A 15258-nucleotide genomic window follows, 5' to 3' on the forward strand; every position below is an offset into this window, starting at 1 on the left:
CAAAAGAAAGCTTATGAAAATTGTTTTACCACCCGAATTTTTGAGGACAGGTTGGGAAAGTAACAACGACCAGAAGTTTTAATTAATCTTGGTAGATTTTTCTTTACAATAAACTTTGAACTGCTTAAACTAAGCTTGAATTAGGAATAGACATATTGATATAACTATATACAATTTTAATGGACTGCTCGATTCCCGTACGTAGGACGGGCCAACAGCTCGTTTTAAAATAAAACTATTTATTCCCGAAACATACCATTAATTTACATAGCATGTTTTAAATTATACTTCATCCATATATTTTGTTAGAAAAACAAATCTATTTAAAAATCATAAAATTTAAAATTCCTGCCGGACCGATTTTGTTACTTAATCGTTGGAAAGCCTAATTCGTGTAGATTTGCAAATAGTTATAAAAGTGTGATCTTATTACTTTTTGAGGAGAAAAAATGAAAATAAACAATAATACATTTAAAACGCCTTTTTCCAAGTTTATATTTGTAGCCAACTTTAGACTGTCTTTATTGAGTATTTTCAGGAAATACATGATAGTAATTTGTAGGAAATTTTATTCTCTATCAAGAATATCACCGTCCACTTTGGTCGATTTCCTCACCATTTAAAAGTTACTCTATTTTCAAAAACGTTAAGCAACCTCCCAATTTATAGTGGTGAGAAAATACTGAATGAAAGATGTTGTTGTTAAACTTTGTACACTTAAATCTACAGTTCTACTGAACCGATTTTATTAATTAATAGGTCATTGGTAAGCCTAATTTGTGTAGATTTGCAAATAATTATGAAAGTTATATTTTTTAAAGATTGACTAGATGAAACCCGTCAAAGTCGACAGTTACTGTTGAGGTTGCAAGCAAGATCGTTTGACTATAAATCGATGATAAATAACTCTATTTTTTGAACAATTTGTGTTGTTCGTGATTTAGCTGTGTCCTTTAGGTACGTCCGATCTTAATAATCAATAAATCAAATGGAAGCTGGTATTTCACTGAAGGTTCTGAGGTCAAAACAAATAGAATAACGTAATTTGAATTGAGTAAAAATATCACAAACTAAATTCCACATCCAAGATATAATCAAATTTATGTTTTCTGATTGAGCGATACGAAGTTAACTGATTAAAACAGTGCTTTAGGTACGATTATTAAGATCGGAATCTTAATAATTAATAGCTCAAATGAAAGCTGGCATTTCACTAAAGGTTCTTAGACCAAAACATATAGGGTAATTTAGTAAGAGCTGCTGAAATACATCTTTAATTGAAGTAAAAAAAAAATTTCATTGGGTAATACATTAGAAAAATTAATGATTATGTTTGATCAGAAATATTTGCTTGCATAACTTTATTTTAAGACCAAAATTAAGAAAATGGGATGGGCAGAAGAGCCAAACGAACTTGAAAAAAAAACTAATTTAACTCCCATAAGAAATGTGCAGGGACACATTTTGTGCATAACTCGAAATATACGTCAATAAAAATGAATGCCGATTCTTGATTGCAAATCGTGCGTCCATACCTTTAGTTTTGAGGCCAAAATTATGAAAATCGGTCGAGTAGAAGAGCTAACCCGACTCGGAAAAGAAAACCCAAATATTATTATAGATGGCCATAGGTGGTTTATCAGTATGCATAATCTAATCATACGAAACCTTTTGTGTTAATAATTAAACGGCTTATTGTTATTTGATTGATTTGTCTTTAATTAAATGTTGTCGTTAACAATTTGCATTTGTTTTTAAAGTGAATTATCATTCTAATGTTATGTGCTTAATCTGTACCATTAATATTAGTGAGTAAAGTGGTGTATGGATTTCAAAACCATTAATAATCGTGGAATAGATATGACAATTGAATAATTATTTTTCGTAGCCAAGCAAGTGTACGGTAATTTGTACAGTTACTACTTTACAGAAAACGGTCTCATTAGTCAGCCCGCAATACAGCAGTGCTTTGGTAAAGTATCCTACACTTTGCAGGTGTAGTTACGAGTGAAGTAGTCTCCAGTTGTCCGCCGCACCGTTTGGTTAGGTCGGCCAAACCAAACTGTGCGACTCAGAGGCAAGTGGGAGGGATTGTTGGTCTCATGCTCCGCCGGCCGCAGACCTTGCGGAAACTAGCGCGGGGGAGATTGACCGCGGTGGACCTAGGTATGACTCCTTCTTGCAGGTTTCATGTCCTAGTACGTAATTCAGTCACATTGTCTCAAAGTTAACTTAGTGCTATTTACTTATTTTAAATATACTGTGATGCATTTGTAGTTATTACTAAAGTAGATTATTTAATAATTTGGGTAAACTTTCACATCGATCAAAATTGTATTGTAATTTTTGTATTTAACTTCAATTTATAACATCATCAACTGTCTGTCACGTAAACCTGTTACAACTTTGTTCTTACTTAAGTACATGGATTTAAATCACTTCTAAAGTATATAGGCCTATATAGAGATCTGAGAGTGGTTGATTGTATATCAACTCAGTTTTTGAACCAGAGCATTGTCCCGGTTGAAGGGTAGGATTCAATACAGGCTATAAGGATGGGCTTCCATTAACGCCATGAAAATCATTTTATTAACCTAAATTAAAACAAGCGACTCAGTAGTCGATTTGGCCCAGTTTGCCACTGAGCAATAAAGTGTGTCATACACAGAACTACGAATAGTCCCTTTGCATATTAAAGTCAGCTGGCCAGTTGTTAATAAATACTCTTGTTTGGGAAGCCTGATAGCCTAAAAATAGATTAAATAACTCAAACCTAGGTTCCCGAGGCTCTGCTATCAATACCTTAGAAAACAAAAGAAGGTCCTAAAAACACAATCAATACTCTCCCTGGTTCAATAGAAGTGTCAGTAGAGCAAAACCCTTGAATAAAATATTGATACTTGTAACAGATGTAAACAAATTTGAGTGACAATATACAAAGCTTATTCTTTTAACAATTTTATTAATTCTCCTGTGTTGGTCTTGTCTAGGTAATCGGCTTAACCGAACAATTGCAAAAAAATACAATAGGTATCAGTCAGTTGTATATTATTATACAAATTCCCTATTACATATTGGTTTTTTAATCAGTATTTGGTATTACTATTTCAGTACTACAGAATCATTGCCATAATTTAATAGAATTTCAACAAAGAGTGCATTTTGCATTCAGAGTATTGATTCACATTCTATTACATTTTAAGAGGTGTTACATTATAAGATCATTGAAGGTATTTTCAGGAGGACATATGTAAAGAAAAATAAAAAGAAGTTCTTTTTACTTATTTATTTTGGTAAGGAAATGTAACTACTTTATTTCCTTACTTAATTGATCATTCCATCAAGTAAAACCACCTCACACCTTTATGTAATACAATTTAGGTATTCCATACAGGTGTGAGTATTATAAAAAGTTGCCCCCTGGTGGGGTTTGAAAATTAAATTTAATTTAATTTAATTGAACTGCTGAGGACATACAATCACAGAGCAGTGCGCAGTGGAATTAAAGATGTTAGGTGAGCCCTGTGATTAAATATCCCAGAAGTCCGATTTATGGACCGTGAGAGGTCTGATATGTCCTCCTGAAAATACCTTCAATGATCTTAAATGTAACACTTCTTAAGATATACTAAAATGTGTACCAATACTCTGAATGCAAAATGTACTCTTTGTTGAAATTCTATTAAAATATGGCAATGATTCTGTAGTACTGAAATATCAATACCAAACACTGATTAAACCAATATGTAATAATTTGTATAATAATATTCAATTTACTGATATTATATTTTACTAGCATTAATATAAGAGCAATATTAAAGAATCGGTTATCCTTTGTACTATATGTGTTTCATTAGTTGTCGTACGTATTTTAATTTAGTTATAAGCACTTCATATACAATAAGACAATTAAACGTTACGGTACTTAAATTATAAATAGTCAAAGGCAAGACAACGTCTGCCGGGTTCAGCTAGTTATTTTTAAAAACATACAAACTGTTTACATTTCAAAACCAAACAAAACAGCTGGGATTTAATTTTTGTTTAAACTAATGTATTGACATCTGTTTCAGAATATAATAACATTTAAATCAATCACAATGTTATCCTTATGGAAGGAACTTTGAGGGCAGCCCACGCCCTTAAAAAGACATATTTCGAAAATCTAAAGCCAGTTTGCACATCTACACGAACATTTTGGTATATCATATGTGGGGTTAAATCTTAACACAAAAAAGCCTTATTGTTCACAAAGTTTCATGTCGCGTATTAAATATATAGATTGCAATTGTTCGGTTAAGCCGATTACTCTTATGAATTCACCAACTTTATATTAAAAATGTAATATGAACTTGTAATGTCAAAACATATCTATAGAATGTGATCATCAATATTCTTTGTGTATACTTTGTATACTTCTTTCAGTTAAGCCAATCTATTATATTATTAAAGTGATACAATCAAATTTTATGTAAACGGTTAAGGCCATTTACCAAATAAAAATATAGGCATATGTCACATCAAAATGAAGCTTAGAATGTGTAGATTTGCCGAAAAGTATTGATATGGACGAATTTCCTAAGGGCTCTGCCCCACAGGCTGATTTCCAAAGGGCTACGCCTGGCATGCTTCCAAAGTTTAATTTAGTTTATTTTAGTTAATGAAACAGCTGTTCAGTACAATGAACTGGTGTTTGTTTATTTACTCGAAAAAGATGTTTGTGATGCTTTATGTAGATTTAGGAGGGTTATGTTTGGTTTTAAAGAAAGGTTGTATACGTTTTGTAAAGTATTGCTCAAAGTTTCATTTTGTAATTCATATAGTAAGCTACATGTAAAGAGGTTTGACTTAAGTTGAAGAATTATGGTAAAACATGTCATTCGAGAAGCATCAATTAGAAAAATTGATGCTGTTGCTACACTAAGGTATGTTGTCCTATACTTTTGAATCTATTAACATAAAAAGTAGGAGTTTGAAAGTAAGTAGGTTTACACTTTTAAATCAGTTTATATTTTCAAACTAAGAGTTGCCGTATTTTAAAATACACATCAGAATTACTTTAATGGCTCTCTAGGTCACATTTTCTTGCCGTTGCAAAGCACGGGTATAGCAGCTTGTACCTCTTAAATTACACCAGTTTGATATTAATAATACTATCTGAAACACAGGCAAATAAAAAGATGTTGATTTGTAAAAATACCGTATAATGAATTTGAAATTGAGCTGTGACATGAATTGAACATAACTACTACTATTGCCTATTGTACACAACGTTTAATATTTTGAGAACGAGAGAGTGAGAGAGTTGATTGTTTGTTGAAAGTTCAAATTGGCGGTTTTTCATCTTTTTTAAAACTACAAAGTCTCGGGATGATCTAGCCTTGACAACTTTATTTATTTATTTTAGGTCACCAGACTCCCCAAAGATGTTCGTGTTTATCAAACTGGCCAGATTACAATTTAATCAAACAGGGACTATTATGTAGGTTTGTGATCTACATCACTCCTTGCTGATCAATGCAACGGGGCCAATCGACTACTGAGTCGATTAATTGATAACTTTTATTTAGTATTTAATGTTTATGAATTTAATGGGAGTCTATCCTCATGACCTTTTATCAACCCTAGCCTTCGACCGAGCACTCTGTTACCCCCATTTACGTTACACAATCAAACTCTCCCTATTAAAAAATGTAATACTCTGTTCAAAATTATTTCCATACATGAAATACAAAACGTTATAAATAATAATACTGATGATGATAGAATTTGACCCTTACATAAAAATAATAATATCACAGATAATCATTGTTCTTAAAATTAATAGACCATTTCAATTTTATTTAATAAATAATTTTTAATTGACTATAATTACTAATGTAACTTAAATTCTTTGCATAACATGATAAAATTCAATTAAATATTCTTCATCCTGAATTGTGACCATGTACTCAAGGTATACCAAATGAAACATGAAATATTCAAACCAAACAGGACACGATTATAACTTGTAAAGCTAGTGGAACATGTGAAAAAAATGGCAGATTGGCAGGACTACAATAATACTAAAACACAAATAACACAATACATTTACTTACGTACACATGTCGACACATTCACATTCATTCCGACGAAGATTCACGCGTACCGAACATTTAAAAACTGACTCGTGGTAATTTGTGACTTTTTGTCTGACCGAGCGGAATATCACGACACGGTTTTTTCTGGTGTATGACTTATTAATTCTTGTTTTTTCGAGCTGGCGTTTAATGATTCAATTGAAAATACCGTCACGACGACCCGCGATTCGCTAGAAACTGACATTTGCTATCGATATGATGCATGTACGAATTTTCATTACGAACGCGAACAATCAATCTGGCATCTCAACTGTCTCGACTTAATACTAATAAAACACACCCCCAAATGCAATTCGGCGAAATTTTGACAATTGTGATCATTTGATGCACGTACAATTTCCGCCCGAATGCGAATTTCCGAGCTACGAATGAAGATATTAATAAATTCGTCCTACACCAGCGACAAAACGCGACTTTACATGTTGTCTGTGCGAGTGCTAAACCACGAGTGAGGACTCCGAGGCGCTTTGCAGACGACGCGGTTCTCAACGGTCTTCGTATCCTTCCGCGTTACGTCATGGTTGGACTGACTTGTCCATTGCCTGTCGCGGATTTTTAATCTTTTCATTTAAAAATCGGCACACATATCAGGTCTCTCACGGTCCATAAATCGGATTTCTGGGGTATAAAATTACCAGGGCTCAATACAGCATCTTAGGTACTTCCACTGCCAGTTTTGTGATTAATCCTCAGTTGTCTGATTAAATTAATTAAATTTCATTTTCAAACCCCACCAAGGGGCAACTTTTTATAATAGGCCTACTCACACCTGTATGGAATACCTAAATTGTATTACATAAAGGTGTGAGGTGATTTTACTTGATGGAATGATCAATTAAGTAAGGAAATAAAGTAGTTATATTTCCTTACCAAAGAAATAAGTAAAGAGCTTTTATTTTTCTTTACAACGTCACAGAAAACGTACTACTATAACCCAGAATGCCAACCGCATGGTAAAAAGCATTAAGCGGTTTGAGAGAGCTTTGCCTGTCAATCCATAGGCAGCGCCACCAGCGTTGCCATGCAATAGCATAGCAACGCTGGTGGTGCTGCCTACGGATTGACAGGCAAAGCTCTCTCAAACCGCTTAATGCTTTTTACCTTGCGGTTGGCATTCTGGGTTATAGTAGTACGTTTTCTGTGACAACGTAGACGACACAATGTTATTCAATGGAAACAATAGACAACTGAACCTCCTCCACAACTACCTCAACAAAATAGCTCCAAAACTGAAATTCACCATTGAAATAGAATATAATAACCAACTCAACTTTCTCGATTTAACCATGAAAAAGAAGGACACTAAACTTGAATTCAGCATTTACAGAAAACCGACCACAACTGATCAAACAATTCATGCCAGCTCATCATCCACATTCACAAAAAATGGGTGCATACAACTCAATGATACATCGTTTACTAAGTATACCATTAAATAAATCCGATTTTGATTCAGAGGTAGCTATAAATCAAACACATCGCTAGGGCAAATGGTTATGTTGACAGTTTAGTGGACAGACTTATCACCAAACATAAGAACAAACGAAAAACTAACATTGAAACTTGCCAACTAAACCGTGAAAATAAGGCTAAATATGTATGTATCGAATACAGTAACACCATACAACACACATTGAAAAAATCTATGAGAGATAACAACTTAAGCCTAGTCTTCAACACGAAGAATAAAACAATAAACTTGCTGAATTACAAAACGCCAAATGCAAAAATGAACAATAATAACAAAACTGGTGTCTATAAACTAAAATGTGCTGACTGCCCGAGCATATATATTGGCCAAACTGGTCGCGGGTTTAACACACGATTTAAAGAACATAGACCAAACCCTAGGACGAACAAACAGAAATCAGCATTCAGCCAACATATAATCGACAATAACCACTCATTCGGAACAATAGAAGACAGTCTAGAAATACTCCACATTTGTGAAAAGGGCAGAAAATTGGACTTGTTGGAGGAATACAAAATATACAGAGCTCATAAAAATAACGACGAAAATGAATTTGTTCTGAATAAAAACTAAATTTTAGCTCCAACTCGATATTCAATTCTATCATTCCTACCAAAGAAACAGCTGTCCACTGCCTCCGTGATAACAATGATAAGCCTGGATAAACAAATAGTCAGTCTGTCCCCGACCCGCGGCATGACCGTGTGTTTTGTTCGAGCAGGCCTGCATGTCTTAAAGCTTTACGTGTTGTAAATGTATATGTTCCGTGTCGTGTCGTATTTGTGTTACGTGTTGCGAGTTTATTTAATTGAACATTGACAAACCATATGGCGAATAAAAACTTCACTAGTACTCAGCTGATGATGACAATGTGTCGAAACATGTACTGAAACATGAAGTGAAATTCAAGATTCAATGAGCTATTGACGTAAGTAATCTAGTCTTACAACAATATCTACATCTCAGGGGCTTAACAATGAATTTAAAAAAGTCTATTTACAATGGGGTTTTTACAACTGATCCTCTGTCATTTTGTATTATTCTTATTCAAAATTTAAAGTAGAACACAAAAATGACATTACCTACTCAAATCCATATACACGTAATTGAAAAATCGCTGTATTAAGTTTAAAAGCATGGTTATTTTTGAAAAATATAAAATAATCTTTTGGGAAGCTAATTGTTAGACTTGGAACATTTTATATGCATCATCACACATCATTTACTTTGTACTTACACCAAAAAAATTTTGTCACACTGAGTACCAATCACCCTGTATAATTAATTCTTTATTTGTCAACTCTTTGTTTGGAATTAATATTTGTTTTTTCTTATTTAATACACACGGTATGGTCTTAAGTATAATCCTCCTCCTTTTTTTGACCATATTGTTGGTTTCTTGTTTTTTTTTTATTTTATTAGTCCTTCTTTTTCTTTTAATACTACCTCCTTGCTTTTTGGCCGTTTGTTTTTGGCCTCTTCTCTTTCCTCCTCCTACTCTTCTTGTAGTGTTGGAATTGATGTAGGGTTTCAGCCAGCAAGATTGAGAAAATTCCAAAACTCTTTGTACTTTGGTTAGACGAAGTCCTAATTCAAGTGCTTGTTGTACAGTCCAAAAGTGTGCTACATATCTTTGCTTGATATTTAAATTCATCATTAATTTAGGATGTTTTCCAGTTACTTACTTTCCGTGTCCGGAAATCAGACTTAGCTTTTCAAAAATCAGCTACCGATATGGCTTTGTCATTTGCATGTAAAAGATCATCTAATGTGCAAGACTGGTCTAGGCGTGGGCAGATCAGCATATGGCCAGGATCCTGAAGAGCACCACACGCGCACAAGATGTTTTCTTCGTTTGGTAAGAGACCCCATTTCTGCATGTTTGTCTTGCATTTTGGTACCTTGACCCTAATTCGATTTAGGGTCTTCCACACCGTGTAATGAAGGCCTGCACCAGGAGCCAGTTCCTCCCTGGCTGGTATATGGGAGTGTTAGTCAACGTGGCCTCCCACCTTGCCACCCGATTGCTTGAGAGTGATCCATCCAGGACTCGTGTCTGTGATAAAAAGCTCTTTCTAGACCGAAGCCATCGCTCTGCAGGTTGGTGGCCGTGTAATGGGTGACGAGGGTCTGTCTCTTGCTTAGTCCTTTCTGCGTCGGCAGCGACATCACGTCGGATTGATGGAGGGGCGATCCCTATGATACAATAGAGTTTGTGTACTGGGGTTGGTTTCAAACACCCAGTTACAATTCGAGCCATGTCATTGACTGCAATGTCAACCTTTTTTGCATGTGACGATGCGTTCCATACTGGTGCAGCGTACTCCGCAGCCGACACACTGAGCGCTATAGCTGAGGTTCTGAGGACATTAGGGTTAGCACCCAAGCATCTGCTGGTGAGCTTCCTGATTATATTATTCCTCGCTGAGACTTTACCTCTAGTCGCAATACAATGCGCCTTAAATGTCAGTGTGCGGTCCAGTATGACACCAAGATATTTGGGTGTAGGACAATGCTGAAGACGGTCTCCCCGCCACCTCACATTCAACTCACGGCCTGCTTCTCTATTGTTTGGGTGAAAGGCACAAACTTGGGTCTTAGCAGGGTTCGGCTTGAGGTGATTTGCGTCATAGTACTGGGAAAGTTCATTTAGAGTCATAGTCAGCTTCTGCCACCTCTTCAAAACTCCTACCTTGTGCCGCCACCATATATATATCATCGGCATATATATATGTATACTGACGTTTTAGAATGTGTTTGTCTCCAGAAATAATATCAAAATGCCCTTGGTGAATAAATGCTGTAAAAGATAAAAGCTGTAAGCTCTTATGAAAATGTCCTATTCACAGGTATATTTGTAGATTTATTATTAAAAATACGATGTTTGGATTTTTTTGTCATTATTTGTGATTTATTTTTAGAAGCAGTCAACCATGCAAGCGGAAGTTTTGGTGGTCTTCTTTTCAAGTATACCAAGTGAAATTTGCAAAACTTGCATTTATCTAACAGGATGGAAATTGGTAATTATTGAACAAGTGTGTTATAATTTAAAGTGTTTTGTGTAATATGCCTAATCATACGAAATGTGAGATCTTTTTCCCCAGAAAATTGCATTTTCTCACTCTAACATGTTATTCAGTAGACTATAGCCTCCTTAAGTAGACCCCTTTAAGTTGTATCTCTGGATATCCCATACTGATTTGCAATAAACAAACGGAAAAATAGATTGTGAAATATGCATTTTTGTAGTGCTATAGCTTTATTCAAGTTTTGCATAATCAAACAGTAAGTTAACCATGTTCAAACAGTTTTTACTTAACTGAGCGCAGCATGCAAGGTGAATCATTGTCAATGTTATTGTCTATTGCAATGTGTAAGTATTAAAAGTGTTTAAAATCACGCAGACAGTTGTTCAAAATTTGGCTGAAAGCGAGAGAAGTGTGTTACTGTATGTAGTTGCATTGTGTAGCAGTCTACACACAGCCTTAAGCCCAAACCCTGTACTACTCTTAATTCGGCTCCTTTGTTTTCTCTTCTTTTATTGAATATACATTTTGGAGTTATTATTTCTTTTAACCCGTTCTATGTTATTTGTGTGAAAAATTGTTTGGTTAAGAAAGGTTCTATGGTTTATTCTTGGGATGGATAATGTGTAAAAAACTAATAATTATTGTCAATTTCTTTGCAAACAGTAAAAATGGTTATAAAATAAATCTCAAGAAATTACCATAAAATTTTATTACATCAAAAACATGGTGACAAAGTTACAAAAATATTTACATCTATATCTGACTAATTTCTACTATTTGATCTCATGTAAATAAATAAATTATAATCTATATAAGGCAATGATACATCTTAAAACAAAACCAGTAGATAAAATAAGATAGTACAACTACAAATTGCTATACCTGAAAGCGAAGTTATAATAGGTTAGAAAGTTGTTTATAGACCATTCATTTTTTATTATTGGAAAGTGGTCTAAAGTTAAATTGATGACATTTTTTTAAAATAAAACCCTCAATGGGTACAATGATATGATTGGCCTTATCATATTTTCTTCTGTTAAAGAGTTAAATTGTTAAATGCCATATTTTTAATGACAAGTTATATGAAATGAATATAAAAGAGAGAGTATTTAAAAAACTTTACACTTGTTATTAAATGTATTACAGTAGGCTAGTACATTGTAACAGTTTAGGACAATTGAACAGGATTTGTTGATAAATCAGAAACACCTATTCTTATTTTTATTGTTTAAGCTGTTAGTTATTTGATTCAATGTTACTATTATTTTGAGTATTTCTTTATAAAACTAAATATGTCACTGTAATTTTAAGTGTACCGTACCAATATTGTAAAGAAATAAATATAATTTTTTATCTTGTCTACTTAAAATTTATCAAACAACCAACAGATCTCCTACAACGTCCATCCATTTATATACAATTTACATAAACTTAATCTACATTACAATAATAACTACTTATTACTAATTTAGTGAACGGTAAAATGAAAAATCAGTTTTCAGATTCATTAATTTTGTACAGAAGGCTTTTAAAATTAATATGAACCCATTTTGTAAGTGACAGAACTAAATGTTGCATTCTCGAGAAATGTGTATTAGTACATAAATACTATTTGTTTTTTTTTCAAAACTGGAATTCTCCTGTTTAGTAATTCGTGATTGCAATATTATTTTGGACCAAACATGTAACTATGAAAAAAAGGGACATTAAAACAACAAACACAATTTTGTGCTAGTGGCCATTCTGGAATAAGGCCGCTTTTTCTTTGAACGCTATTCTCCTCTGGACTTTCTCTTCTTCTTCTCTCCTCCGTTCCTCCTGTTCCCGTCTTATTTCATCTTCAAACTTGCTACCTCGACTTAGTTCTTCTATCTGAAAAAGAAAAATCTGTTATGTTTTTAGTGACGCTTTGTTTGCTATTTTAATGAGGTTATAGTGATAAAAAAGTTATTGGTTACATGTGTTATAATGAGAACAATTTGCCCTTGTTTCTTGTATTTACATCTGTTTCATGTTGCGGAAAGTTACACTGTTTAGTTTACCAAAATGATCAAATTCTTTGTGGGGGTTTTCCTTTTTTTTGAAGGAGTGGAGGGAAAATACTTTTATTTTGCACACAGCGAATCCTCTAGTGTGAAAGTAAGTCCTGGATTGGTCAAACAACTCTCTGAACAAAATCTCTGTTGGATACAGCTATAAGATCGTTTGTCCAATTTCATTAGGTCAGGTCAATGTGACCTAAGTACTCAGGGCTTGCACAGCTTCTGACATTAATTTATTTTGTGACTTAGACCAAAATCTCGTTCAAGTTGAAGCTTCTTGGTGCGGAGAATACCCTGAATAAACTGAGACTTAATGGTGACCAGGTCAGATTATCCTCACTTTCTTTCATCATCAAAATGACCGAGTCCTCTGCAAGCAGTCCTCCAAGGAGCCTTTTCTTACACGGGTAGCGGATATAGGATGTTCCCCATCATAGGGAGTGCCCGGGCAATAGTGCAATTGCATGACATGGCCTTGCTCATCAAGAATAGAATAGGTAAGACCTGAACAGTTAAACATTTTGCAGGATCCAAAAACATCAAACTTCTTGTCAACCGATAACCAAGAACATAAAGCGCTTAGAGACAGACCTCTGGAGAAAGCTTAGAATCTAACGAAAAGAACGATACCTAACTCGATCCAGTTCAATCCGATTCAGTCAGTCATAGAGCCTTTGCCGTAAACGATATTCGTGTGTCGAAAAATCGACGCGTGACACTACACAAAGTGTATCGTGAGTCGATTTTTCGACGAGTGACGCTCGGAGGGTTAATACCTAGCATCACATTTTTCTAGGGGATTGTATTTCAGTTGCGGACACTGCTCCCATGTTGGTTAGTTTGTAGATTTAGTGACCTGTTCCGCATCCTCACAAAGTATAGCCTACTTCCTTGAATACTACGTTTTTAGTCGTAAAGTCACCTTTAGGAAGATTACCCTGGTCAGAATTTTCCGTAACCAGAATTTTTGTCTAGGTAAGAACAGTGCTGCTCTTTTAGCGATTGTCCTTGTGCTTAACTGAAGTTGCCAATTGCAAAATACAAAGCTAACGGAAATTGGCACTTTTCCATTTTAAATGGCAAGTTTATTTATATATATATATATATATAATAATATAAAATAAATATAAATATAGATATAAATGGTTAGGCATATTTTTATCCTCGGAATCAAAGCATGTCCCACCTCACCTCACTTGTTCTAGTTAGGACTTTACGTTCTTAGTAAAGTTAACTAGTAAGTTCTAAGTAAGGTTAACTTAGTAAAGTTGTTACCTAACCGTTCTGGTCACTTGGAGCCTTGTGCTATAATGAGGCCTTTGGTGTATTAATATTCCTCATCAATAAACCACTCCACCTTCCTCTGTTTTCAAGGCCTACTCTTCTTCCCCGTGGGGTACTGACAATTACATATCTTGTCAAGTTCTTTTACTAATTCATCAATACTATTAGTTTATAACAAAAATATTACATAACAGTTTTTATGGATTGGTTATATCCAGTGTTGGGTAGTAGCATGCTACAAGTAGCAACGCTACTGTAGCACGCTACATTTATTGTAGCAGTAAATGTAGCGTTGCTACATTTTTTAAACTGAAGCAAAGACGGTAGCACGCTACATTTGTAGTAGCAGTAAATGTAGCATTCTCTACATTTATATGCTAGGTGCGATACCAGGGGCTCCCGACGATGCAGACTCCCGACGACACAGACTTCCGAACTGTGACGTCACGGCCGTCTATCCCTCTCTCCGGGCAAAGTGGGGAAATGTGAGTTTTCGTCCGTGATTTTGATGTTGTTGATTTCCACTAAATTAACGATATAATTGTTTTAAACCAGATTTGTAAAGCATGGCATGGACATATTTTTTTTATATTGTTCATTCCCACTAAATTAGCAATATATTTTAATCAGATTTGAACATAACTTTTAACGCAATTTGGACATTATTGGGAAAGTGTTGAGGTTTGTGAGTTAGTATGACATCCACATAAATCACTAAACTGATTAAAGTGAATGTTGGCTTTTGAATGTAATTATTGTACATTGTATTCATGAAAGCAATAAGAAGACAATGGGCTGGATTTACTCTAAATTTAATGTAAACCTGTAGAAGTTTCAACAGCACATTGGGATATACAACGTCACACAGCTGATTTAAACCAATAATTTAATTCAGAATAATTTTGTTTCGTTTGTTTAAACCATCGATCTCTAGAGATCGATGGTTTAAACTAATTGGTGGGTTTATTAATTATAATACTGTGTTATTTACTGTAGGACATGGGATTCTAAAATGGTAGGTAAAACAGACCAATGCTGTATTATTCAAGAGTATTTATGTTTAATCTATATAATTAATACGTTACACGAAAGTTTGTCGGTTGAACTCCTCCGCCATTTCTTAACCGATTTTATCCATTGACGTCTCATTGGAAAGAGCGTGTCGCGTAGATTTGCAAACTGACCTTACATTTTTGAAAAAGTCCCTTGGGCTCTGCCCCAGTGGCTTTAAAAGTTCCCATGTTATCCTTATGAAGAACATAATTGTTTACATTTTGATCAGCTGTATAATT

At 34.4% G+C, this 15258-nt stretch overlaps 1 protein-coding gene and 1 long non-coding RNA gene across 3 annotated transcripts in view; one reads left to right on the forward strand and one right to left on the reverse strand.

Moving 5' to 3' along the window:
• Positions 1-2000: 2000 nt before the first annotated feature.
• Positions 2001-11187, forward strand: LOC128988342 (uncharacterized). Of its 2 annotated transcripts, none has more exons than XR_008490361.1 (2): positions 2001-2166; positions 10533-11187. It is a non-coding gene; the product is annotated as an uncharacterized LOC128988342 (long non-coding RNA). The 2 variants fall into 2 exon arrangements; XR_008490362.1 differs by lacking the exon at positions 2001-2166 and adding an exon at positions 9302-9469.
• Positions 11188-11381: 194 nt separating this feature from the next.
• Positions 11382-15258, reverse strand: part of LOC128988341 (EF-hand domain-containing protein D2 homolog) — a 70265-nt gene continuing 66388 nt past the window's right edge. The window contains exon 4 of the mRNA XM_054409546.1: positions 11382-12512. Coding sequence (XP_054265521.1) covers positions 12372-12512 — 141 coding nt within the window. The 3' untranslated portion in view covers positions 11382-12371. The remainder of the gene's footprint in view (positions 12513-15258) is intronic.

The sequence above is a fragment of the Macrosteles quadrilineatus genome, unplaced genomic scaffold, assembly GCF_028750875.1.
Source record: "Macrosteles quadrilineatus isolate MER2022 unplaced genomic scaffold, UCM_ALF_1.0 Scaffold_3__2_contigs__length_128488019, whole genome shotgun sequence".
NCBI classification, from domain to species: domain Eukaryota; kingdom Metazoa; phylum Arthropoda; class Insecta; order Hemiptera; family Cicadellidae; genus Macrosteles; species Macrosteles quadrilineatus.